This window comes from Alternaria rosae (genome assembly GCF_020736505.1).
Source record: "Alternaria rosae strain MPI-PUGE-AT-0040 chromosome Unknown BKA58scaffold_4, whole genome shotgun sequence".
NCBI classification, from domain to species: Eukaryota; Fungi; Ascomycota; class Dothideomycetes; order Pleosporales; family Pleosporaceae; genus Alternaria; species Alternaria rosae.
Window position 1 is genome coordinate 780,958 of NW_025763573.1, and position 20,110 is coordinate 801,067.

Below are 20,110 nucleotides of genomic sequence, written 5' to 3' on the forward strand. Positions count from 1 at the left end.
AGCTGGTGGTGTTGCAAAAAGGTACGGCCGGATCTTGATTGGCTTTAATGCAGGGTAAGATTTAGCTCGTCCTTGGCCATCCTGTGCTTGAAGGAGAATTTTGTGTCTGGTTTGCCCATGTTGTGCTTGGTACCTGGCTGGTAGGATACCTAGAGACAAGCCTTTGGGAGACGATGCAAATATGGGCAAGAGATCATCATGGTAAAGATGACGTCCACGGGGTCCACGCTTGAGGTCACCACAACCAAATGAGCCGCGGAAACAACCATTCACACTAAGTCGCTTCCAAGCTTAGCGTCTGACTATCGCCACCGTGCCTTGTGGGGCTCAACGGGGAACCTTGTTGCTTTCCCCATTGTGCTCCAGCGGCATCTTTACGGGAAAATCAGCGGATATGCGAAAGTCAAGTAATTATCGAGGGACAAAACCGCGAGTGTAAAGGCCTTGTAGTGTGTATCGATGCGGGACAATCACTGCAGACCTAAGTTGGGACATTAATTCGCCAAGGCGCCTGCCGATCGTCCCGGGACGTTCTAGTGGCACCGCTGGCACCGACCCAGGTGCCAGAACTTTCCCTCTTCTACTCTCTGCGTTCTTGTACTACACACCGCCATCGCACAACCTTTGTTCACGGCCATCGCGCGTTAATTTTGTTTGTTCCTGGGTTATTCAAGGCCAAACGCAGAGAAAGCTCCACTCACACAGCAAGCCACCCCCGAGCTACACGACGACTGCGTGTTGGCGAAGCCGTAAGAACCAAATCAGGTTGCAGAATGTCATTTCTTACCAAGAACCGAAGAACAAGCCCCCAAGATGCCCCCGAAGCCACCCAAGACAAATTCCCTGCCGCTCAGCTCGGCCTTCTAGGTATGGTTTTCCCATGTCGCCGACACTAGTGGTTATTCGCCTGAGCCTCGCACTGACGACGCACTCCAGCGCTGGTCCGAGTCGCAGAGCCAATTGCCCTTACTTCCATACTTCCATACGCATGGAAACTCGTCACCAATTTCCAAGTTGGGTCCGAAACGAATGCACCGTTCTTCGCCGGTTTGCTCATCTCCGCCTTCTCGCTCGCTGAGGCATGTTCAGGCATGTATTGGGGCTCAGTCTCCGACCGTATAGGTAGAAAACCCGTTGTCATACTTGGCTGTATTGGGACAATGTCCTCTTTGCTACTTGTTGGCTTAGCTCCAAACTTTTGGGTCGCGCTCCTTGGACGCATTCTCGGCGGCGCGCTCAATGGCAACATTGGCGTTATCCAGACCATGGTTGGAGAGTTGGTCAAGCGACCAGAGCATGAACGTGAGTGTTGAAAGGTGCTTCTGTCGTGCGTGCTAACTGGAAAATAGCAAAGGCGTACGCGGTCATGCCATTCGTGTGGAGCATTGGTACTATTATTGGCCGTAAGACAATATCAATCCATCGACTTTTGGCCACACATACTGACCTCAGTAGCGTCGATTGGCGGATACTTTGCTGAGCCAGCTCGTAACTTCCCATCTGTCTTCAGCCCCACAGGTCTTTTCGCAAAGTTCCCTTACCTACTCCCAAATATCATCTGCGCTTCTTTGCTTCTGCTCTCCATCTTGATGGCATACTTTCTTCTAGAGGAGACTCACCCGGATAAGCAGCCACGGGGCTATTTCGAACAATACGATGCGGCTGTCGCAGAGACACCTCTTCTGCCAGCTCAAGGTGCAACGGCCGATGCGTGTGCAAACCTAACCGCAGAATCTTACGGCACTTTCAACGCCGTGGAAGTCGAGCACGACGAGATCTGGCGGGTGCGCTCCAACGGAGACTGGGTAGAATCTCCAACGAGTGAAAAGGTCTTCACACGCCCGGTGATCATGTTCGTCGTCGCCCTAGGTATCTTCACGTACCATTCTGTAAGTTCCCTGATCCCTTACAACGAACAGCCGCCTGATTGTATTCTAGATGACATACGATCACCTGCTCCCCATCTTCCTTCAAGACAAACGCGCCGAAGATGACATGAATGCGCTCGACCTTTCGCCTTCGTCGTTGGGTGGTGGTCTTGGCATACCCATCCAGAATGTGGGCATCATTCTTTCCCTCAACGGTATCATCCAGCTCGCGATCCAGGGTATCGTTTTCCCTCTACTGGCGGACTGCTTTGGCGTATGGCGCCTGCTTCTCATGGTCACACTAGCACATCCGATCGCATACTTCATTGTCCCTTTCTTACAGCTTCTCCCTGAGAACTTGCTCTACCCTGGTCTGTTCGCTTGCTTGACCGTACGGAACTTGACGTCGATTCTCGCCTTTCCCCTTCTTTTGATCATGATCAAAGAAGCTACGCCAGACAGATCGCATCTTGGAAGAATCAACGGGTTGGCTGCATCTACCGGCGCTGCCTGCCGTACAGTAGCAAGTCCCATCGCCGGTCTGCTCTACGGCCTCTCTATCGAGCTTCACTTCACACCTTTGGCTTGGTGGGGTTCCGCCCTGGTCGCAATTTGCGGAGCTCTCCAGGTGCCCTTTCTCAATCGCGCAGCGCATGAGTGTCACGCTCGAGTGCGTAACGCAGCCAGCGACTATCTGACTAAGGAGCGTCGTCGGAGCGAAGTGGTTCACATTGTGGTAGAAGATCAAGAGTAATCGGTGCAGCATGTCTCGCGTATGTTGAGCATCAGTTTGATCACAGACGAGAAGTTGGCATGGCATTTTTCTTCGTTCGTTTTTTCACATCGACTCGCTTGTGAAAAGCGAGCTTGCTCTTCGGCGTCCTGGGTACAACGGCAAAGATACCAGAACACAAGGAATTGGCGTTTAGCATGGGTCGCTCGGCGTTTCCGGTATTCACATTGACATAGATCACTGTAATCATTTACATGTTTGGCAACAAGAACAATACGATACATTTCCCACAGCCCCAGTTACAGTAACTGCCGTTCTCGAGTGTGCAGCTGAGAGCACTGGGGTAGAACATAGCATAAAGTCAGTCGTTCATGCGAGGTCCTCCATAACGGATAAATTCTTGAAACGGCTGGGATGACATGGACGCGGGAAGTACGAGAATAGCAACGTGTCAGGGCTGTCCGAAAGGACAACCCGACAATACCCCGAAGTAGTGAGATGTAATCGAAACAGCCTTTCAGCTGGAGGGGGGAGGATTGTTGCCATCTACTGTGCTGCTTCATTATTACTCTGAAAGCCTCCATCAAACCCAAGTTCATCACATAGCCGAGTTCGGTTGTGTACTCATGTCGTGACATCTCGTAGCACGGTCTTCCACAAGTCGCGAACACAAGGTGCCGTCGTTCCCGCGCTCATGAAGCCATGGTCTGAGCCTCTGTTCCGAGCTGACACTGCCACTCCCGCCGTGTCTCTAAAGCTTGTCGTCTTATCCCTGCATGATGCGCAATGTCTGAGAGGCATGCATCCTCAATTTAGAGGTCCGATCAAATTCTGAAGGATGTTCAATATTGATTTGCAGAGGGATGTTGAGTTGTTCGCGGCCGACGAATCGCGCATTTCCCTCCATGGCTCGGTCGTGCCCGCCCAAACTTGACCAGAAGTATCTGCGGCGTCAACACGACAAGCCGATGGCTATCCCACAGCTCCTCCAAGCTCTCGTTCATGCCGCGCTCCTTCCAATAAAGCAATCAAGCCTTTGAGACACGACCTTCCGATGGGCCTAGGATAGATGTCACCCGGAGCTTGTTGTTCCTGACGCTCGTTGGCCGCAGCGATGGCGGAACACCCATGAAACACGCCCGTGCATATTCTTCAGAACGACAGCGTCATGGCTATAGTTGGTCGGCGGCTCAGCCCGAAAAGGAAATACAGGCAATGGAGATCGACTTGGCTAGGCAACACGGCTCTGGATGGATGCAGGAGAATGCACCTAGTGGAGAAGACACAGGAGGTGGTCAAGATTGGAACCATCCAGATGCCCGCATATACTGTCTTAGTGAGTTCGGGGGTCCCTACTGAAGATGAGTCGAAAGGCAACAGAGCGTGGTTGCGATGACTTGTCGACAGCCTGAGGCTCTGCGTTTCTGTCCGTACGACTAACACTGGACCCCGACCAGTCGTTGGCCTGTCGCACAATATACTTGACGCTCTTGGCTTGCCAAAATACACACCGTCGACGCCATTGGCTCGTACCTGCATGATTGGGCTATTTAGGGCGTTTCGGAAGCGCTCCTGTTCGCTTACGATGTGCTCACGCAAAAGCCATCCGACTAGGATCCACCATCTTTAGCCAGGCCATCTTGTAACCGACGACCCTACTGCCGAGTGGACCTGCAGAGCGCGCGACAACGACCGACATGGAACCTCCTTGGACGACTCGTTCTGATCGTGGCTGAGCATGCGAGTCGGAGGCCCTCGGCGGACCAATCCTTTAGAAATGTTTCGAGACGGCTTGTTTCGAACGAGCGCTGGTGGTAGAAGTATATCTTGACCCTTCGTCCTTCCCCTCAGTTCATCTACACACGCTTTGTTTTCTAATCACAGCATTGCATTTGCTGCTACTTTCGCTTCCCAAGACGAACATAGTCGCACTCTTTTTGACTTTGTTCTCTTGCTAGACCGTCATTCGTTAAGGTCCAACTACAACTTACATTGATATTCACTTCGCTACCTAAATTCGATTTCGACATCTATATATCACCATGAAGTCTACATACGCTCTATTGGTTACTGGCCTCGCCGCTCAGCAAGCCGCCGCCACCTGGAACTTCTTCGACAACTTCGGCACTCCCAACTACAGCAACAACGTCTGCGATGATAAGCAGAAGGGAGGCTTCAACTGGGCCGATCTCAACGATGGCCAAGATGTCGGCAACTACGGAGACTTCGACTTCTCTGGTGGATGGAAGTGCTCCAACTCGTTCGGAAAGCGGGACTCTTTGAGCAAGCGAACCTTTGGCAACAAGTGCATCAAGAACACTATCCACAAGAACAAGCCTGCTGCATTTGGCTGTGCCCAGCGCGGTTTCTCGATTACTCACATGGACGTCTCGGCCGAGTTCGACGCTGAGCTCGAGCTCCACTACAAGATGGGAGACGGATCCATCTGCAAGCAACACAGCAGCTGCTCAGCTGGTGGATCAACACTGCAGAACACCCAGTGTGGTGGCGCAAAGTCCGTTGAGGTCTACCTTGGCTCTCACTACAAGGGCGACAAGGAGTCCTGCGAAATCGGTTTCCACAACATCGGCTTCGACTGTGACGCTGAGACACCATACACTCCTCCTTCCCCTCCTTCGCCGCCTCCTCCACCTGAGGTCCCCACCTCAAGCGAGGTTCAGTCTTCCACCATCGCCGTCGAGTCATCAACTGCCCCGGCATCCAGTGCTGTCTCTTCCGCTGTTGAGACTACTGCCTACTCTGCCATAGAGACTACAGTCATCTCATCTGCTGTTGAGACCCCTGCTTCTTCGTCCGCCGTCGAGACTCCCGCTACTTCTGCCAACGAGTGTGGACAGTATGGTGGCGAAGGATGCCCACCTGCCGAGACACCTGTCTCTTCTGGTGCTCCTTACACCAACAGCTCCATGCCCGCCTACACTCCCCCAGCTTCCTCCGCTGTCGAGATCACCAGCTACCCTGCGTCGGTTCCTTCCATCAGCACTGCTACCCCCCAACCGGAGTCTTCCACTGTTGTTGTGCCACCCACATCTGAGAGCTCTGTTGCTGCTGGCTGTGGCTACGGAGAGTCCTGCGAACAGTCATCCACTGTTGTAGCATCCTCCGTCGTTGTTTCGTCTGCCGTTGTCACATCTGCTGTCCCTGCTACCAGCTCAGCCGCTCCTCAGCCTTCCAGCCCTAGCTACCCTCCTGTCGACATCACCGATTCGGTTCCCAAGTGCATGAACTCATGGCTTCAGATCTCGGCCCCAGACTGCAAGGACAACACCGACTCCAGCTGCTACTGCCTCAAGCCCGAGTTCACCAAGAACGTTATTGACTGTATCTCTGCCCGCTGCGGTAGCGATGACGAGATTAGCAAGGGTCTGCAATACTTCATCGGTATCTGTGCCCAGCATGTCCCCGAGAACCCTTCCATCGTTGGAGACTGCCCTTCATACATTCCTTTGAACCCTACCCCTGCTGCTCCTCCCGCTCCCCCTGCTGGTGGTGAGAGCTCTGCCGCTCCCTCTGCCCCTGCTTCCAGCGCATACGGCCCCGGTTACCCCAATGAGACTCCCGCTGCTAGCACTACCACTGCTGCCGGCGAGACTCCCGCAATCACCACTGCTGTCTCTTCTGCAACAATGACTGAGGTCGTTGGCACCACCACTGCTGCCGGCGAAACCCCTGCTGAGGAGACACCTTGCACTACCATCACATTCGGCACGACTACTCTCACCGTCCCTCAGGTTCACTTCACCACTCAGCCCGCCTCTGCTGGCGCCAACCCAACTGAGCCCGTTGCTCTTGTGCCCGGCACTGCTGAGCCTCCTCAAACCCCAGCTGCCACCACACCTGCCGGTGGTGCGCCTTACCCCATCCCCTCTACCATGGGAACCGCCACTGTCCCAATGGGCACTGCTACGGGTACTGGTGCAATCCGTCCCTCTTCCCCAGCCGAGTTCACTGGCGCTGCCTCGCCCTTCAACGTTGTGCCCAAGGGCGCTCTGTTCGGTGCGGCCCTTGCCTTGTTCGCATTGTAGACGCTATACGTTTTAATGTAGTGCAATTTCCTTTCTTATGTCTTCACTGTTTGTATTTAGCGGTTAGTGCGATACATGACACACAGCTCGCGCCTGAAGAAGCGATGGTGTAATGCATGGGTTTTCCTTGGAACCATAGAGTATATAGACAAGTATACATATGCGATTTACAATTACAGCCCATCTTGTGATAATGCTCGTCTGCACAACATGTGGTGAGAGCTACGCGTACAAACCAAGTCTCAATAGACACCAACATGTGGACCATGAGATAGCTCTCTGGCCTAACGACAAATTTGTTTGCGGAACATGCAACAAGGAGTACGCGTTCGACTCAAGTCTGAGGAGGCACCAACATCGAATCCATGAGACAACCCGTTCAAGGAAAAAAACTAAACAGATGTTTGCAGCCTACATTAGCTTTAAAACACGTTTTTGTATAATCTGAAGGTAATGTAGCCTTTATAGCCTTTTCTTTAAGGGTTGTACTTTGTAGAAGTAAGTGTCTAGTTTCTCCCTTGAAAGGAGGGAGGGAGAGCTACCTAGGTAGCCCTTGGGCCTCAGACCGAGCTCGTCTACAAAGGCTCGGTGTGTCTCCACATACAGGCCGTGGACAGCGCCGATGGCAGGGGAGTCCAGCCGAGCCAGGGCATCGGATGCACTCATCTAGTAAAAGCCGATTACCGCTTTCGCGGTTGGGGAAAGCGGTGAATCAAGTCTTTTCGTCCTGTTTGTGATAATTCTGTACAAATTATCGTCTAAGAGAGGCAGATTCATGCAGGTTGTAATGGCTTCGGGATCTGTATCAGATTAGTGCTAGTATTCTTGGACAAGAGAGAGAGGCGTTTTACCGTTGGAGAGGAGGGTCTGCATAGGCACAAATGTGACTGAGGGTATGTTGAAGATGTAGTAACAACCGGAGAAAAGTCTTTGCGTGTTTGCCTCGCCGTACAGCATAGCCATTGCGACGTCGATAATTCGCTCTCGCAATGCTAACATCTCCGTGTTGTTTGAGATTGAAAGATTCTTATGTCTTGCGTAGCGTTCTGGGTGGTATGTCACCTGGGCAAGTCGCTTCATGGTCGTCTGGTCGTTGTCTTCGTACTCGACGATGGCCACTGTCAGGCTATCATTGCCTGGCGAGAGAATGGTCTTGAATCGCCGACCGCGCTCTTCCAGGTACCGGACATAATCTCGACAGGCTGTCCCTAAAAAAACTGAGACGACACGAGCAGTGGACAGGTCTAAGCAGACAGAAAAGAAGGTCTGCCAGTATGATCGGAGGAGGTTGGGAAGAAAATCGAGAGGCCGGCTTGTATCACCAAGCATAGCTAGGCGGGTTTGCCTATAAGCAAAGTTAGTGTATGTCGTATGTCTCATGTATTCGCATAAATAACTTATCGTCTTGAGAACGCATCGACAAAGAAGACCCCAATTGTCTATTGTTTGACGACGTTAAAACCCAGCTTCACGAGCATCCTCGATGTGCCCTCGTTGCCCACATCGTTTTTCGTCCTGTATGATGCGTGCAGAGTAGTAAGGGTCGGTTAGGACCCCAAAACTATCAATGGGTCATTCGGTGATCCTACAGGCTTGACGAGGTAATCCTTCCTTATGCCGAGTCTAATTGCAGGTTCCACCGGGAGTGGCACTCGACCCTCACCGTCTACCGCTTCCAACTATAGTGCATCTATTACACTGTTCGTGGACGATTATGTTGAAGGTGTCTGTTCGATAATGGGTACATAGAGTAGTAGTGCTAAGGTAACTTGTTCGCGGACAGAAGCTATAAGTTGTTCAATCTCTGGGCAAGACGACGAAAGGTCGGGGAAGATGCGGGCGATGTTGTCTAACACCTGGTGTGGCATGAGTGTAGTAGATGATAGGCGATTGGTGTGGTTGATCGCCGTGTCGCTCTCGGTGTTGTTAGCCGTGACTGCGTTTGGCTGAGCTAAATGCTTTCTTGCTCTGTTGGGTTCATGCTCGCGTTTCATCTTTCCTTTGATGTGGAGTTGTGACGGCGGAGCTGGTTGACGTAGGGCGAAATCTAGGACATGAGCACCTCGATAGTGATGGTTCAACTCGCGTTGAGAGATAAATGTCGCTCCGCATGTTCCGCAAACATATCTAGTCTGCCTAGGCTCTTGACCTTCCTCGTGGTCCACATATTGGTGCCCCTCCAGATTTTGTTTGGACGCATAGCTCTCGCGACACGTTGCGTCGCAGAGAGTAAATATCAAGACTTGCACGTGTGTCTAGGAGAAAGGACGATACACAGAGAACAGAAGACGAGCGGGACGAACTAGAGAGGCCCTTAGACGCAGAGTTTGGCGATACGGCGAATCGTTACCAGACAGGTTTCGAGCAGATGCAGAAGCGGCGACTAGACGTATTAGAGAAGGACTTACTGTAGGTGTATCGGATGCTACAGATTGTAAAGAAATTACCATCATAATGAGACTTTCTCTAGCCCCAGACTAAGAAATGCCGTTCGCATGTGAGAAGATTGGGGTAGATCGCCGTGCCGAGGTCCATCAGCGGCTCCTGTGGGCAACCTCCAGGGATCGTCATCAATGCTAGCTTCCCCAGACTCCGTGTGTGCCGTCTAATGACAATAACAACAGCCCTTCAAACTATGAGCCCGAATACCATCGAAGACGCCCACCATGTCGTCTGGCGCATCGCAGCCCACGCCGGGCCCCGCTAAATCGCAACCAATCGATCCGATCCTGCGCAATGCGCTGCGCTACACCATCTCGGCAAAGGAGTATCAGCTGCTGCACCAATACCTCCTTTCGCGCGCCCCGGTTGTCAAGAAGCGCACGATAACCCCGAAGCGATACGACGCCATTGTCAAAGGTCCGGATGACTACAACGTAGCCGCCTTCCGCGCGGCACTGCGATTGGGCATCGTGACCTTCTCGGGGCTGAAGGCGTGGGAAGTAGTCAAGGCCAGGCTTCTGTCGCGGGGAACTGCGAATAGGTAGGCATATATTTGTTCGCGTTTAAGAGATGCGCGTTAACACTCCCTTAGGAACCAACCCAGAACCTCCGTCTTCAAGTCACCCAATGTCCGCCTCAGCAGCTCCCTCGCCCTCATACTCCTTTTCCACCGCCTCCTCCGGCGCATCTTCGTGCGCATCCGTGAAAGCCTACTCAGCCATGAAGGCAGGTCGTTCCGGCGGCGGAACCCACGCATATCTCGTTCCTTGACATCCAAGTTGGCGCCGGCCATTGGATCCAGTCTAGCAGGCTTCTTCCTCGCCGTGTACCCAGGGGATCAGCTGCGCATCACAATCGCCATCTACATTATGACAAGGGCCCTGGAGTTTGGCTACAACTATTTAGAGGAGCTAGGATACATGAAAAACAGGCCCAGTTGGTTCGGCTCCTGGATGATCATGCCAGTCGCTTGCGGACAGCTACTTCACGCGTTTGTCTTCGACCGCGACTGTTTCCCCTCTGGATTCGGAGACCAGATATTGAAGAACTCGCCAGAGTACATACAGAAACGCCCGGCAGACTACCCAAGCACGGCGCAGTGGCCAGGCACTTTCGACATAGTGGACAACCTAGCAGAGATCTCGCGACAGCGCTGGCCACCCTTCGTATCGCCCATCCTCTTTCCCAACGCTGAAACGCTACCAAAGCGGTTGACGTCCATCTCCCCGATAACTTCTCCCGCCCATCCGGCCATCAAGTCCTTGTCATGCGCCTTACTCCACCCGCAAGACCCGTCCTGTCTACGCACCTACGTCCAATACTGGATCCAAGCCTTTCCCAAGATCGCCCGTTTCTTCACGCTCTTCTTCGCAGCCATGAGCATCACGAAATACAAGGCTTTCCTCTCCGCGCCCATCGCCTCGTTGAACAGTCTAGCCAAGCGCATACTGCGCATGTCGCTCTTCCTCTCTGGTGCCATAGGAACGAGCTGGGGATCCATCTGTCTGTTCCAGAACCTACTTCCCCGAGCTTTCTTGTCGACGCAACGCTGGTTCCTGGGTGGCTTCATAGGCGGACTCTGGGCTTTCTTGGAGAGGAAAGGTGGAAGGAGCAATTTCTTGTACACGGCGAGGATGTCAATTGATTCCATGTGGAAGGTGGGTGTCAAGAGGGGGTGGTGGAAGGGTATCAAGAACGGGGATGTTCTGCTTTTCGTTGTTAGTTTGGCGACGGTTAATGCTTTGTATGAGATATCGCCCAGGTCGGTCAATAGTGGCGTTGCGAGGAAGGGATTGGGTGTGTTGAGGGGTGAGGGCTGGGTCGATAGAGCCGTGATGCCGATCGAGGGCAAGGGCAAGGAAGATGAGGAGTAATGATATCCAACTGTTTGCGCATACAGCTTTTTGCTCATTGAGCATCATGACATTGTGTTTCGAATTCACAAGTACATATGCAGTATCTTAATTTAGTAAAGAAGCAGTTATTGTCTTGACTACATCGCTCTGGAAGGATTGAACAGTTTTGAGTGGGGTATAACAAGGCCTAAGCCAAACAAGCACGCGCTGTCGCTCCTGCCATCTCCTGCCATTACAGTCCTCCCATCCCCATAGCCCCGGTGTATGGGACTCCTATGATCACTCCATCTTCATACCCTCAGCGCACTCGGCCAACTCTCCCCTCTCACCACCATAGCTCTTCGGAACACCTTTACCTAGCTCAGCAGCAAGCTGATTACCGTAACTCAACACAACAAATTTCTTGCTCGTCTCCTTGGCCACAACCAACTTCATCGCGTTGAACAACCAGCCCATGACCACAGGTACATTGACAAAGAACTTCCTGCTCAGCGTCTCAGGGTAGTGGCGTCCTAGTATCTCAATAGTCTTGTTGGTTGCGGTCTTGACGAGAGGGTCGCGGCGGAGGAACGAGACTTGGAGGTAGTCGTGAATTTGGAACCCTTGGTATGGGTCGGGGCCTTCACCAAAGTTGGGGATGGGCGTTGTTGCGGCGGGCAGGTTGAGCGCTTGGACTGACTTCTCCATGAGACCTACGCGCCAGCGGAGGAAGCTGTGGGGGTTTGTTAGCATGGCCTCTTTGCATGGAGTTGAAAATGGGGGAGCATACCCATCCAGATCGCCAAAGGTAGCCTTGTTGTCCTTGACAGCTCCATATATGTTGAAGGTAACGATATCCTTCTTATTTGGGCTCTCGGGTACGCCCTCAACCTCCAGCACATATCCTAATCCATCAAACTTGTTCTTCGCGAATGTTTCTCCTGCCGCCTTGATCGGATCAAACTCCTTCCTCCATTTCAGCGTGTCGAGCAGCTGCGACTTGGCTTTCTCCAAATCGTTCTGGTTGGCCCGGAGGAACTTCTGTAGTATGAGCTTGGTGTGGAAGGGCTTCGACTTGCTCAGCTCGATGCCGTAGACTTCGTTGTGTTGGGCTTCGGCGGTGAGGGCCTCGAAGGCGTCGTAGAACTTGGTGAGCGGGTGTTCGGGTGCGGTCTCTGGCCAGATGGGGCCCTGTGTGGGTGTTACGGTGCTGGGCTCGGGTTTGGCATCGCTGGCTGCGACTTCGGGAGCGGCTGCGGGAGCTGGGGCAGTAGCTTCAGGTGTGACTTCTGTCGGCTTTGCTTCCTCTTTCTTCTCGTCGACCGAAAGATCCGCTACCGCAGCGGTTGCGCTGTCGACAGCATCTCCTCCGTCCTTCTTATCGGCAGACTCGGCTACAGGATTAGGCTCGGGCTGCTTCTCCGAGCCTGCTCCACTGAAGAGACCGGCGCCTTCCGTGGGTGCTGTGCTTACGTCTTCGGGCTTCGCTGCCATCTTGATGTGCGTTACGAGTGCGTGTTAGCTGTGCTGTCAACGTTGGGTTGGAGAATTGTTTCAAGTGTCCGGGGATCAGTTCCTAAACTCCGGAACCGCAATGCGCGTCCCCAGTCATGGTATCAGCTTGGACAAGGAAGAAACTGCATAACTTCCTTTTGCTGCCTACGCGACGATAAAGTGGCTAATGGAAGAAACAGTATTATTGTAGGTGCCTAGATTGTCTACTACCATGCTTAACTGTACGATCTCAGTGCGTGTATAGTATACAGAAATCACACGTCCTCAGTGTACCATGTGCATGAGCAGATATAAGGTTCGCAGTGATGAAGCACTCATGTTTATCGAAAGTGTATGAATATATGTAGCTATATACGTGTCGACGAATGTCTATCGACCAATCAAGCTGGTCTTCAGTCATGTCACTGGACAATCCCTCGACCTCTTCCATCTCGCGTCGATGCGACTTGTTCGGTCGAAAGAGGAGCGCAGTTGGTATAGATCGTATCGACATTCAGTGATCTGCGATTGACAGTTAGCATAGAACATGGACTATGATTCTGAACAAAGATGCAGGTGAGAGAGCAATCAGCCGAAAGATGAAAAGTCTCGAATGTTTTTTCAATCAGTGAGGCGAACCCCGTCTGAGTTAGCATGAATTGGTGTTCATCATTGCAAAGGGAAGGAAGAGAGGATGGATCATGTACCTTTTCAATGAGAGCTGGTGGCTGTTTCAAGTGAGCGTTCAATTTAGCGCATACCTAGAGCGATGTCAGTAACGGTTCCGCTAAAGACGTTTTGACAAAGACTCGAGGGTGGAAAGATATTCAGGTAATCGAACTAGTTTATTCCCCACGAAGTGGTCGGTATTTGATAATACATTTGTTGCTCATCATCTAAGGATGGGTGCTTGGGGTATGGGGGTGTAGTCTAACCTTTGACTCTATCGCAGCCCACGAAGCCTTGCCATCTCGACCACATCATGTCGAGGTCTGCTGTCGCTTGTAACCAACGGACGGGGAGGATATGCGCTGGACGGAAGGCTTCGCGGAGCTACGGACCGCAACGTCGGCGGCAGCGCATCTAGTGGCGCATCATGATCGCGAACACATACTGTGACTGAGAACAACGAGACCTTTATGATTTGTTAGCTGATGTCCTGAAAAGACTTCTGGTAACAAATTGGTAGATGTTGCGAAAGATCAGTATTCTCGTTTGGCTTGAGTGGTCGGATCACCATAGAATGTATGATAGGGGCGACACAAGTGTTCATCATGATAGCAACAGTAAACAAAGAGAGAACGGATGTTTTGACTTACCAAAAGTTGGGCGCGTTGTTGGAGTGAGAGAGAGAAGCTGCAGGCTCAAGTTTTGTACGGGAACTTTTCGCGGCGGTGTTTCGTTTCGCCGAGCGGGTCGTGGCCCGAGCTTTTATCCAAGCGGGTCAAGGTTCTCGGAGACGCGCTCGCTGGTTGTCCTTAGGCCGACACTTACGCGCTTCCACTCCATACCAAACCACCACCACCACTACTCCCCATTTCCACCGTCGCTCAACATGGTCGCCTCAACTACCGCATCTTTCGAGAGTTTCGTCAAGCAGACCCGCGAGAAGAAGAAGAACGAAGCCCTCGCGCAACAGTTCCTCGGAGCTAGCAGCCGAGGCCGGAAAGCGAACGCACCAGGCGCCGGCGGACGGGCGCGAGTTGAATCTGAAAAGCCCTCGTTGCTCAGCCGGATAAACGGTGGTGCTGGCGTACAGAAGCGATCAGCAAGCGCGAAACCAGCCGGCAACGTTGATGGCAAATGGCAACACGATCTGCACAAGCTGAACAACCCCCGCGGCGCCGCCAACAACAGGAACAACCTCGCCCGGACGGCGTCAGCATCCCAGGTCGAGCGCAATAGCAAAGCGTACACCAAATTTGCTCCCGTCCTTGGTCGCGGTGCGGCTACACGCAGCAATGACGCTGCACCGGGCATCAGCATTCGAGGCGCCGCGACAGGCGGTCCGTGTACGGTCATTGCTAGTAACTTTGCACCTGGAACCACGGCCGCTGATATTGAGGCTGTCATGACCCCGATTGGAGGAGAGACGCTGGGGTGCAGGCTCTTATCTTCCAGCCCGACGGTCATGGTCGAGCTGCAGTTTGTGAGCAGAGAGGGCGCCGAGAATGTTATCGCGACGTTCAACAACCAGAAGGTCAGTGTTCCGGCGAGCTTTTTCTTCGCTCGACTAAACTAATTCCATCAACAGGCTGATGGTAGACTCCTCTACGTCTACATGAAGGATGTTCCTGCGAGCACCCACGTTGCAAGAGCCCCGCCCGCCCGCCTTACGCAGTCCATGGATGACATGGACATTGACACTGGTGCAGGCGCACGCGCTGGTAGCTTCCAAGATGGACGATATGGATTCAACGACGCTAGTCGCAAAGAACCACCACGTGGACCCCGCCGACGATACTAGATCTCAACGGCCGGCACACATCTTCTTCAATTTCCCCTGTACGATATACCCTTTTACAGACGATAGCAACGAGCAAACTGCATGCAGCCGGGTTCCAAGATTCACAACACTCGGAGGAGCCATGCAGTTTTCCATATCCGAAGGCATAAGCGGGGAGTTGGGTTATATAGACAACATGCACCAACGATCTCCTCGGCAAGTGTCTGGTGGCCAGAATAAATTTCTAATTAATGATGGATGTCATTCTTAATATCTTCGTGTCGTTGACTACCATCGCGCTGTGAGAATTACTTGCTAGTCCATCCTTCAATGGCAGCATCCACCTCCTTCCTGTACCTCTGCTGACCTTCACACTGCTCCAGGAACACCTTGTATTTGGCATCCAACAGCTTCTTGACCGTCTTGTCAGCCAGTGGCTTCACAGTCTTACCAGGCTTGCTCAGTCTGTCCATGATGTCCCAGAGTGGCTCGCTGTTTCCATCCTTGTCGGTACTGGCCGCCTTTGCACCCAGCATAGCCGCGCCGTGCACCACAGCCGCGTGTACGTATCGTGGGATCAGGACCGGCATGTCGCATGCAGTGGCCATGAGCTGCATAAGCAGACTGTTCTGGCATTGGGAACCGGACATGAAGATGGAAGAAATGACGTGGCCGGACGCGTTCATCGCGGAGACAATCTGGTGTGTTTGAAGGGCAATGAACTCCATGGTCGCGTAGTAGTATAGCGCCAGGCCGTCGAGACTCTTGTCGGAGCTCAGACCGATGACAGATCCCTTCATGTTGGGATCGGCGATAGGGGAGCGGTTGCCGAAGAGGTCACCATAGAAGAAAAAGTGGCGTCCAAGCCAGGCGATGTGTGGGGCTTTCTCCGCTTCTGCCATCTCGAGGAGGTGTTCGTTGAGATAGTCGTAGATGTTGGTGTTGTAGGTTTCAGCGACAGACACGGCTTCGTTGAAGGCTGGGTGTGTCTCGATTACATGCTTGAGCAGTTCGCCCGTTGCACTTTGTCCTCCTTCTGCCATCCAGTAGTCTGGCAGTAGGACGTCTCGGTACGGGCCCCAGACACCGTCAACGAAGACAGGCTCGCGGGACATGGCAAGGTGGCAGGTCGATGTTCCAGCTACGGCTGCGAGACGTGTGAAGGCTTGCGACACATCGTTCTTGGGCTGGTCCATGTCAAGAGTATCCCCATCGAGCTTGACTTTGGCGCCAACAGTACCGATCCAGCCAGCGTAGGCGTCAATGACTCCACTTCCGACTGCAATACCGGGTTGCAGACCCATCTCCTGTGCAGCCTTCTCGCTGAGTGTACCGACAAGCTCACCCGCAGTGAGGTAGCGTCCATTCTGTGTGCATGTCAGTCGGAACCGTCAAGAATAGTAGCGAAGGACAAACCACATTATCAACGCCTCCCATGCGCTTGAAGTTGTCTTCGCATAGATCCTCGAGGCCGATCTCCTTGAGGAAGTCTTCCTGCCAGCCTTTGACACTACCATCAACTCCAACTGGTACGAAGCCCTGCTTGCAGACCACACTGCAGTAGCTTCTGCTCTCACTGCCAGTAGCCAGATGTGTGAGTGCATCAGTCAGATCGTAGAACTTGCAACGATCGAATAGCTCCTTCGGCATGTTGTTCTTCAGCCACAATACCTTGGGAATCTCCATCTCGATGGACATCTTGCCTCCAACGTAGCGAAGCAGGTTGTGCTTGGTGGCATTGATCTTGTTTGTTTCCTCGACAGGTCGATGGTCGAGCCACAGAATGACGTTACGGTCGTTGCCGTCCTTGTTGTCAAAGTTCGGCCCAGTGACAGCGACAGGCTCATCCGTGTCGTCTCTGAAGACTGCGAGCGAGCAGGTCGCATCGAAACCGATACCACGGATGGTGCTCTGGTCGATGTTGTGCTGATCCATGGCTCGGCGAACCGAGGAGCAGATGCATCGCCAGATGTCTGTTGTGGATTGTTCCTGGGTTCGCTTTAGTTTTGGCTCTCACTATTACCTGGCGCGGGTTAAGTACATAGTAGCCAGTTTGTGGTTGCCACAGGCCAATGTTCTCTGAAGCCAGTCCAACAATATCTCCCTGATCATTCATGATACAGGCTCTGGCACTGCCGGTACCAACATCGATACCGATGTAGTGGTCGACTTGAGGGTGGAGCTCATTGCGGGGATCTGTTGACAGTTGACGCGACTGCTTGCGCTGGGACTGGCGGAAAGGAATCGCCATTGCTGTGTATGAGTATGGAAAAGTGAGAGCAGTATGGTATTTTGAATTGAAGAAAAGCTAGTAGAACGCCCGAGGACGCGAGAAATAATGTTGAGCTACAATACAGCTGTCAATGCGGGATGAGCTCATAAGAGCTCTGGGGAGCTCTAGTATGGTGGGGGTGGGGCAGCAACCCCAGCCTTCTGTGCAATCGGACTACCAGTCGTCAGGGTCGTCTCGAGCCTGAGCGTCGATCTGCTCACAGATCAGACTGAGAAATGTGGGCATCGTGAGCACCGGATCCACCTTTTCAGGCATACCGGATGCTGTTGGGCCACTGCTGGCTGGTCAGGCAACGCCACGCAAAGCAAGTTGAGGTCTTGGATCACGGCTGATCATGGCTATCGGTGCGATTCCGGATCAAGCGGAGGTGCAGGATTATTTTACCGTATGTAAGTCTCAGGAGATATGGTTTGAGAAGGAGGGGTTGTGGAAGCACGGCTCGCTTGAGTGAATGTCCATCGGTGATACAATTCGCCGTTGCTCTCGGGCTAGTTCCAGCTCCCGTTACCAACACCATTGCGCATTGGTACAGATAGCAACAGACTGCACCATCGCGCCAAGATGCTACTGTCAAGACTTCTACTGCTACCATTTGCGGTCGCATCATCGGTCACGCTTTACGTCTCCTCTGTCCCAGCCTCAGGGGACAGCGCCGTCATCCCCTCGCCGATTCCGCTTGCGCAGATCGAATACGATGCAGACCAACCCGTTGGCACTCTAGCCTCCTTCACACCGCCCACAGGTTCCTACGCCTCTGACCACCTTCTTCGCGTTGGTCTCACCGATCCTAAATCTGGCTCGTGGCGAGGCATTGTCACGTCAGCGGCCAGTTTCTCCGACCAATACCACAAGAAGTTCATCATTCACGTTGATGAGAAGGGGGAGCCTTTCCATATTGGATTCGGAACGAGCGCGAAAGGCAGCGGAGATGAAGTTGAGGTGGAGATAAAGAAGAGGAATGTTGGGCCAAAGCCGGTTTTGAACAAGCCCATCGTGCTCAATGCGGAGGGGAAGCTCGACGGAAAAGAGCCGGAGAAGACCTTCTTGCAAAAGTACGTACTGGGGCAAGGTTCGCTATCAGAGGCTATGCTGATTACAATACAGATACTGGTGGGCCATCGCTCTCTTTATGGTAGTGCAGTTGGTTGCAGGTGGTGGAGGAGAGAAATAAGATACAGGTGGTTAAAAGCCTCCCTGATCCCGTTTCAATACCAAACTCAGTACCAACCATCCATTGCCGTTTCTGCTTCCTTTCGGGTTCACGATGCAGGTATCGTATTCTCAGCCATCTCAAATCAATCATGTGCATAAGTGAACAACAACAAGTATTCTATTGAGGTAAAAGTCATAAGGTATTATACATTCGGTTTCACTGCTTCGTCCTAGCGTCTATGGTTGGGTATAAGTATGCATTCATCGTAAGCGTTTTCAAACAAGAGCTGTGCTAGCAGAACTGGGACGAGATTGGCCGGGCGTGGGAAACACAGTCTTGGGGACCGCGACAGCTGCAGCGGCGGCGGCGGATGCGGTCAAAGAAGACAGTGTCGGGATGGATCCGGTCGAGGTCGCATTAGCCGGAGCACGAATAGCAGGTGATGGGGTCGACTTGGGCTGGTGAACGTCCATAGGCAGGATCTCTGTCTTCAGCTCCCTCGTCTTCTTCTGTTTAGGCTCAGGGGCCTTTTCGTTCTCTTGGACGTAGAATTTCCGGAGCAACATGATTGCTTCCTCTCGGAAGATGCCGCCGGTGACTGGATAGGGCTTGTCGACGCTAGCACTATTGAAGTCAGTACTTGCAATGCATGTAGGTGTGAGGAAAGAAGGATACATACTCAGAGTGAATGTTCAGCACACCTCCGGTGCCGCCAAAACGCTCGTTCCAGCATCCGAAGTAGACGGCTCGAATGCCGTACTGGCGCAGCATGGACGCACACATGACGCATGGCTCAACGGTGACATAGAGGTCTGTCTCGTTGAGGATGCTGATGGGGTGCTTTGACAAGATGCCAGCAATGGCGACGAACTCGGCGTGGCGGGTACCGTTCAGGGTCCGATTTGTCTCGTTCATGCCTCGTCCAATAACCTCGCCGTCCTTGACGAAGACACAGCCGACGGGGGTCTCATCACTCTTGAGTGCAAGTTCGGCCTGCAGCGATGATGAGTCAGCATAGGGATCAAACATGTAGTGAATTCAGGAGATAGCTGAGTATGTACAAAGTGAAGGATGTGACTCACCATGGCAATAGCCTCGCGCATGAAGCCTTCATGATACGCTCTCTCCTCCGGATCCATGGCGTCTGGTACGTGAATCGCTTCGTCGTCTTGGCACGGTTCTGTGTTCACCTGCGAAGGGTCCGCAGTTGTCAAAGTGGCTGTTTGCTGTGCATGTAGATAGTAAAGCGCCAGCCCGAGCGCGGCAGACGCAAGCACGAGAGACGTCCATGATTCCCTCGCTTGCCAAATTCCAGTCATTCCAAGGTGAGGCAGTCGCGGCCATACACAATGTTCTGAAACTGAAGGTGCAGGTCCGAGTTCTCAGGCGCAGAGTGCCGGCCCAAGACGGTTTCGGCAAGCACTAGCGCGTAGTTTACGTAGACGTGGAAGCCGCGATCCGACCGAGGGCTGAGCTACCAAGAAGCACGCAACGCAGCCATTGCCATCGCAACGCCAGGCACCGACCAACATTCACTCGACCCAATCCGATTCACTGCACAGCCACCATCACATTACGCAGCGCAACGTACACCAACGCGGCGCACGACATTCCAATAAAGGATATCAAACCTCGCCTGATACTTTGTGCCAAAGCTTCACTCAGCCCGCGCCAGCAACAAAGCCACCGGAACCGCAATCTACACATCTCCAACCCACCACGTTGCGCATTACCTCGAAAAGCTAGACGCATACCGCAGTCCATCACACCGCGAAAATGACGCTCGCAGAAGAGTTCAAG

General features: G+C 52.9%; 10 protein-coding genes across 10 annotated transcripts; 6 read left to right on the plus strand and 4 right to left on the minus strand.

Moving 5' to 3' along the window:
• The first annotated feature begins 560 nt into the window (after nucleotides 1-560).
• On the plus strand, nucleotides 561-2,761 carry BKA58DRAFT_144935 (major facilitator superfamily domain-containing protein). Its single transcript, XM_046164669.1, has 5 exons — nucleotides 561-867; nucleotides 937-1,302; nucleotides 1,350-1,403; nucleotides 1,456-1,889; nucleotides 1,939-2,761. Exons 1-5 carry the CDS (start codon nucleotides 774-776, stop codon nucleotides 2,620-2,622), a joined length of 1,632 nt encoding a protein of 543 aa, XP_046025986.1. The 5' UTR covers nucleotides 561-773; the 3' UTR covers nucleotides 2,623-2,761.
• Nucleotides 2,762-4,391: 1,630 nt separating this feature from the next.
• BKA58DRAFT_144949 (uncharacterized protein) lies at nucleotides 4,392-6,727 on the plus strand. The gene has a single exon (XM_046164670.1). It carries the CDS (start codon nucleotides 4,644-4,646, stop codon nucleotides 6,645-6,647), a length of 2,004 nt encoding a protein of 667 aa, XP_046025987.1. The 5' UTR covers nucleotides 4,392-4,643; the 3' UTR covers nucleotides 6,648-6,727.
• On the plus strand, nucleotides 6,728-7,279 carry BKA58DRAFT_144919 (uncharacterized protein). Its single transcript, XM_046164667.1, has one exon. It carries the CDS (start codon nucleotides 6,808-6,810, stop codon nucleotides 7,093-7,095), a length of 288 nt encoding a protein of 95 aa, XP_046025988.1. The 5' UTR covers nucleotides 6,728-6,807; the 3' UTR covers nucleotides 7,096-7,279.
• On the minus strand, nucleotides 7,280-8,193 carry BKA58DRAFT_144920 (uncharacterized protein). Its single transcript, XM_046164668.1, has one exon. The coding sequence runs from the start codon at nucleotides 8,025-8,027 to the stop codon at nucleotides 7,464-7,466; it is 564 nt and encodes a 187-aa protein (XP_046025989.1). The 5' UTR covers nucleotides 8,028-8,193; the 3' UTR covers nucleotides 7,280-7,463.
• A 1,030-nt stretch (nucleotides 8,194-9,223) lies between these two features.
• On the plus strand, nucleotides 9,224-11,094 carry BKA58DRAFT_145064 (uncharacterized protein). Its single transcript, XM_046164672.1, has 2 exons — nucleotides 9,224-9,630; nucleotides 9,682-11,094. The coding sequence occupies exons 1-2, from the start codon at nucleotides 9,314-9,316 to the stop codon at nucleotides 10,961-10,963; spliced, it is 1,599 nt and encodes a 532-aa protein (XP_046025990.1). The 5' UTR covers nucleotides 9,224-9,313; the 3' UTR covers nucleotides 10,964-11,094.
• Nucleotides 11,094-12,543, minus strand: BKA58DRAFT_145040 (CRAL/TRIO domain-containing protein). Its single transcript, XM_046164671.1, has 2 exons — nucleotides 11,715-12,543; nucleotides 11,094-11,657 (listed from the first exon to the last, which is right to left on the minus strand). The coding sequence occupies exons 1-2, from the start codon at nucleotides 12,416-12,418 to the stop codon at nucleotides 11,225-11,227; spliced, it is 1,137 nt and encodes a 378-aa protein (XP_046025991.1). The 5' UTR covers nucleotides 12,419-12,543; the 3' UTR covers nucleotides 11,094-11,224.
• Nucleotides 12,544-13,905: 1,362 nt separating this feature from the next.
• On the plus strand, nucleotides 13,906-15,099 carry BKA58DRAFT_468199 (uncharacterized protein). Its single transcript, XM_046175097.1, has 2 exons — nucleotides 13,906-14,618; nucleotides 14,673-15,099. The coding sequence occupies exons 1-2, from the start codon at nucleotides 13,974-13,976 to the stop codon at nucleotides 14,883-14,885; spliced, it is 858 nt and encodes a 285-aa protein (XP_046025992.1). The 5' UTR covers nucleotides 13,906-13,973; the 3' UTR covers nucleotides 14,886-15,099.
• A 1-nt stretch (nucleotide 15,100) lies between these two features.
• On the minus strand, nucleotides 15,101-17,581 carry BKA58DRAFT_381962 (FGGY family of carbohydrate kinase). Its single transcript, XM_046170059.1, has 3 exons — nucleotides 16,906-17,581; nucleotides 16,284-16,853; nucleotides 15,101-16,231 (listed from the first exon to the last, which is right to left on the minus strand). Exons 1-3 carry the CDS (start codon nucleotides 17,113-17,115, stop codon nucleotides 15,173-15,175), a joined length of 1,839 nt encoding a protein of 612 aa, XP_046025993.1. The 5' UTR covers nucleotides 17,116-17,581; the 3' UTR covers nucleotides 15,101-15,172.
• BKA58DRAFT_381964 (uncharacterized protein) lies at nucleotides 17,562-18,483 on the plus strand. The gene is made up of 2 exons (XM_046170060.1): nucleotides 17,562-18,209; nucleotides 18,262-18,483. The coding sequence occupies exons 1-2, from the start codon at nucleotides 17,719-17,721 to the stop codon at nucleotides 18,326-18,328; spliced, it is 558 nt and encodes a 185-aa protein (XP_046025994.1). The 5' UTR covers nucleotides 17,562-17,718; the 3' UTR covers nucleotides 18,329-18,483.
• BKA58DRAFT_336402 (cytidine deaminase-like protein) lies at nucleotides 18,484-19,704 on the minus strand. The gene is made up of 3 exons (XM_046168255.1): nucleotides 19,393-19,704; nucleotides 18,990-19,303; nucleotides 18,484-18,934 (listed from the first exon to the last, which is right to left on the minus strand). The coding sequence occupies exons 1-3, from the start codon at nucleotides 19,627-19,629 to the stop codon at nucleotides 18,586-18,588; spliced, it is 900 nt and encodes a 299-aa protein (XP_046025995.1). The 5' UTR covers nucleotides 19,630-19,704; the 3' UTR covers nucleotides 18,484-18,585.
• Between the last annotated feature and the right edge of the window lie 406 nt (nucleotides 19,705-20,110).

What these genes read in the sequence shown, in the direction of transcription:
- BKA58DRAFT_144935 (XM_046164669.1), top strand. Translation starts at nt 774, where the DNA reads ATGTCATTTCTTACCAAGAACCGAAGAACAAGCCCCCAAGATGCCCCC. An exon ending in CGCTCAGCTCGGCCTTCTAG is followed by an intron (nt 868 to 936) that starts GTATGGTTTTCC and finishes GACGCACTCCAG; the next exon opens with CGCTGGTCCGAGTCGCAGAG. An exon ending in CATTGGTACTATTATTGGCC is followed by an intron (nt 1,404 to 1,455) that starts GTAAGACAATAT and finishes TGACCTCAGTAG; the next exon opens with CGTCGATTGGCGGATACTTT.
- BKA58DRAFT_144949 (XM_046164670.1), top strand. Translation starts at nt 4,644, where the DNA reads ATGAAGTCTACATACGCTCTATTGGTTACTGGCCTCGCCGCTCAGCAA.
- BKA58DRAFT_144919 (XM_046164667.1), top strand. Translation starts at nt 6,808, where the DNA reads ATGCGATTTACAATTACAGCCCATCTTGTGATAATGCTCGTCTGCACA.
- BKA58DRAFT_144920 (XM_046164668.1), bottom strand. Translation starts at nt 8,027, where the DNA reads ATGAGACATACGACATACACTAACTTTGCTTATAGGCAAACCCGCCTA.
- BKA58DRAFT_145064 (XM_046164672.1), top strand. Translation starts at nt 9,314, where the DNA reads ATGTCGTCTGGCGCATCGCAGCCCACGCCGGGCCCCGCTAAATCGCAA. An exon ending in TCGCGGGGAACTGCGAATAG is followed by an intron (nt 9,631 to 9,681) that starts GTAGGCATATAT and finishes ACACTCCCTTAG; the next exon opens with GAACCAACCCAGAACCTCCG.
- BKA58DRAFT_145040 (XM_046164671.1), bottom strand. Translation starts at nt 12,418, where the DNA reads ATGGCAGCGAAGCCCGAAGACGTAAGCACAGCACCCACGGAAGGCGCC. An exon ending in ACCTTTGGCGATCTGGATGG is followed by an intron (nt 11,658 to 11,714) that starts GTATGCTCCCCC and finishes AAACCCCCACAG; the next exon opens with CTTCCTCCGCTGGCGCGTAG.
- BKA58DRAFT_468199 (XM_046175097.1), top strand. Translation starts at nt 13,974, where the DNA reads ATGGTCGCCTCAACTACCGCATCTTTCGAGAGTTTCGTCAAGCAGACC. An exon ending in CGACGTTCAACAACCAGAAG is followed by an intron (nt 14,619 to 14,672) that starts GTCAGTGTTCCG and finishes TTCCATCAACAG; the next exon opens with GCTGATGGTAGACTCCTCTA.
- BKA58DRAFT_381962 (XM_046170059.1), bottom strand. Translation starts at nt 17,115, where the DNA reads ATGGCGATTCCTTTCCGCCAGTCCCAGCGCAAGCAGTCGCGTCAACTG. An exon ending in AACCACAAACTGGCTACTAT is followed by an intron (nt 16,854 to 16,905) that starts GTACTTAACCCG and finishes AAGCGAACCCAG; the next exon opens with GAACAATCCACAACAGACAT. An exon ending in GCATGGGAGGCGTTGATAAT is followed by an intron (nt 16,232 to 16,283) that starts GTGGTTTGTCCT and finishes ACATGCACACAG; the next exon opens with AATGGACGCTACCTCACTGC.
- BKA58DRAFT_381964 (XM_046170060.1), top strand. Translation starts at nt 17,719, where the DNA reads ATGCTACTGTCAAGACTTCTACTGCTACCATTTGCGGTCGCATCATCG. An exon ending in GAGAAGACCTTCTTGCAAAA is followed by an intron (nt 18,210 to 18,261) that starts GTACGTACTGGG and finishes ATTACAATACAG; the next exon opens with ATACTGGTGGGCCATCGCTC.
- BKA58DRAFT_336402 (XM_046168255.1), bottom strand. Translation starts at nt 19,629, where the DNA reads ATGACTGGAATTTGGCAAGCGAGGGAATCATGGACGTCTCTCGTGCTT. An exon ending in TGCGCGAGGCTATTGCCATG is followed by an intron (nt 19,304 to 19,392) that starts GTGAGTCACATC and finishes TCATCGCTGCAG; the next exon opens with GCCGAACTTGCACTCAAGAG. An exon ending in GTGCTGAACATTCACTCTGA is followed by an intron (nt 18,935 to 18,989) that starts GTATGTATCCTT and finishes TGACTTCAATAG; the next exon opens with TGCTAGCGTCGACAAGCCCT.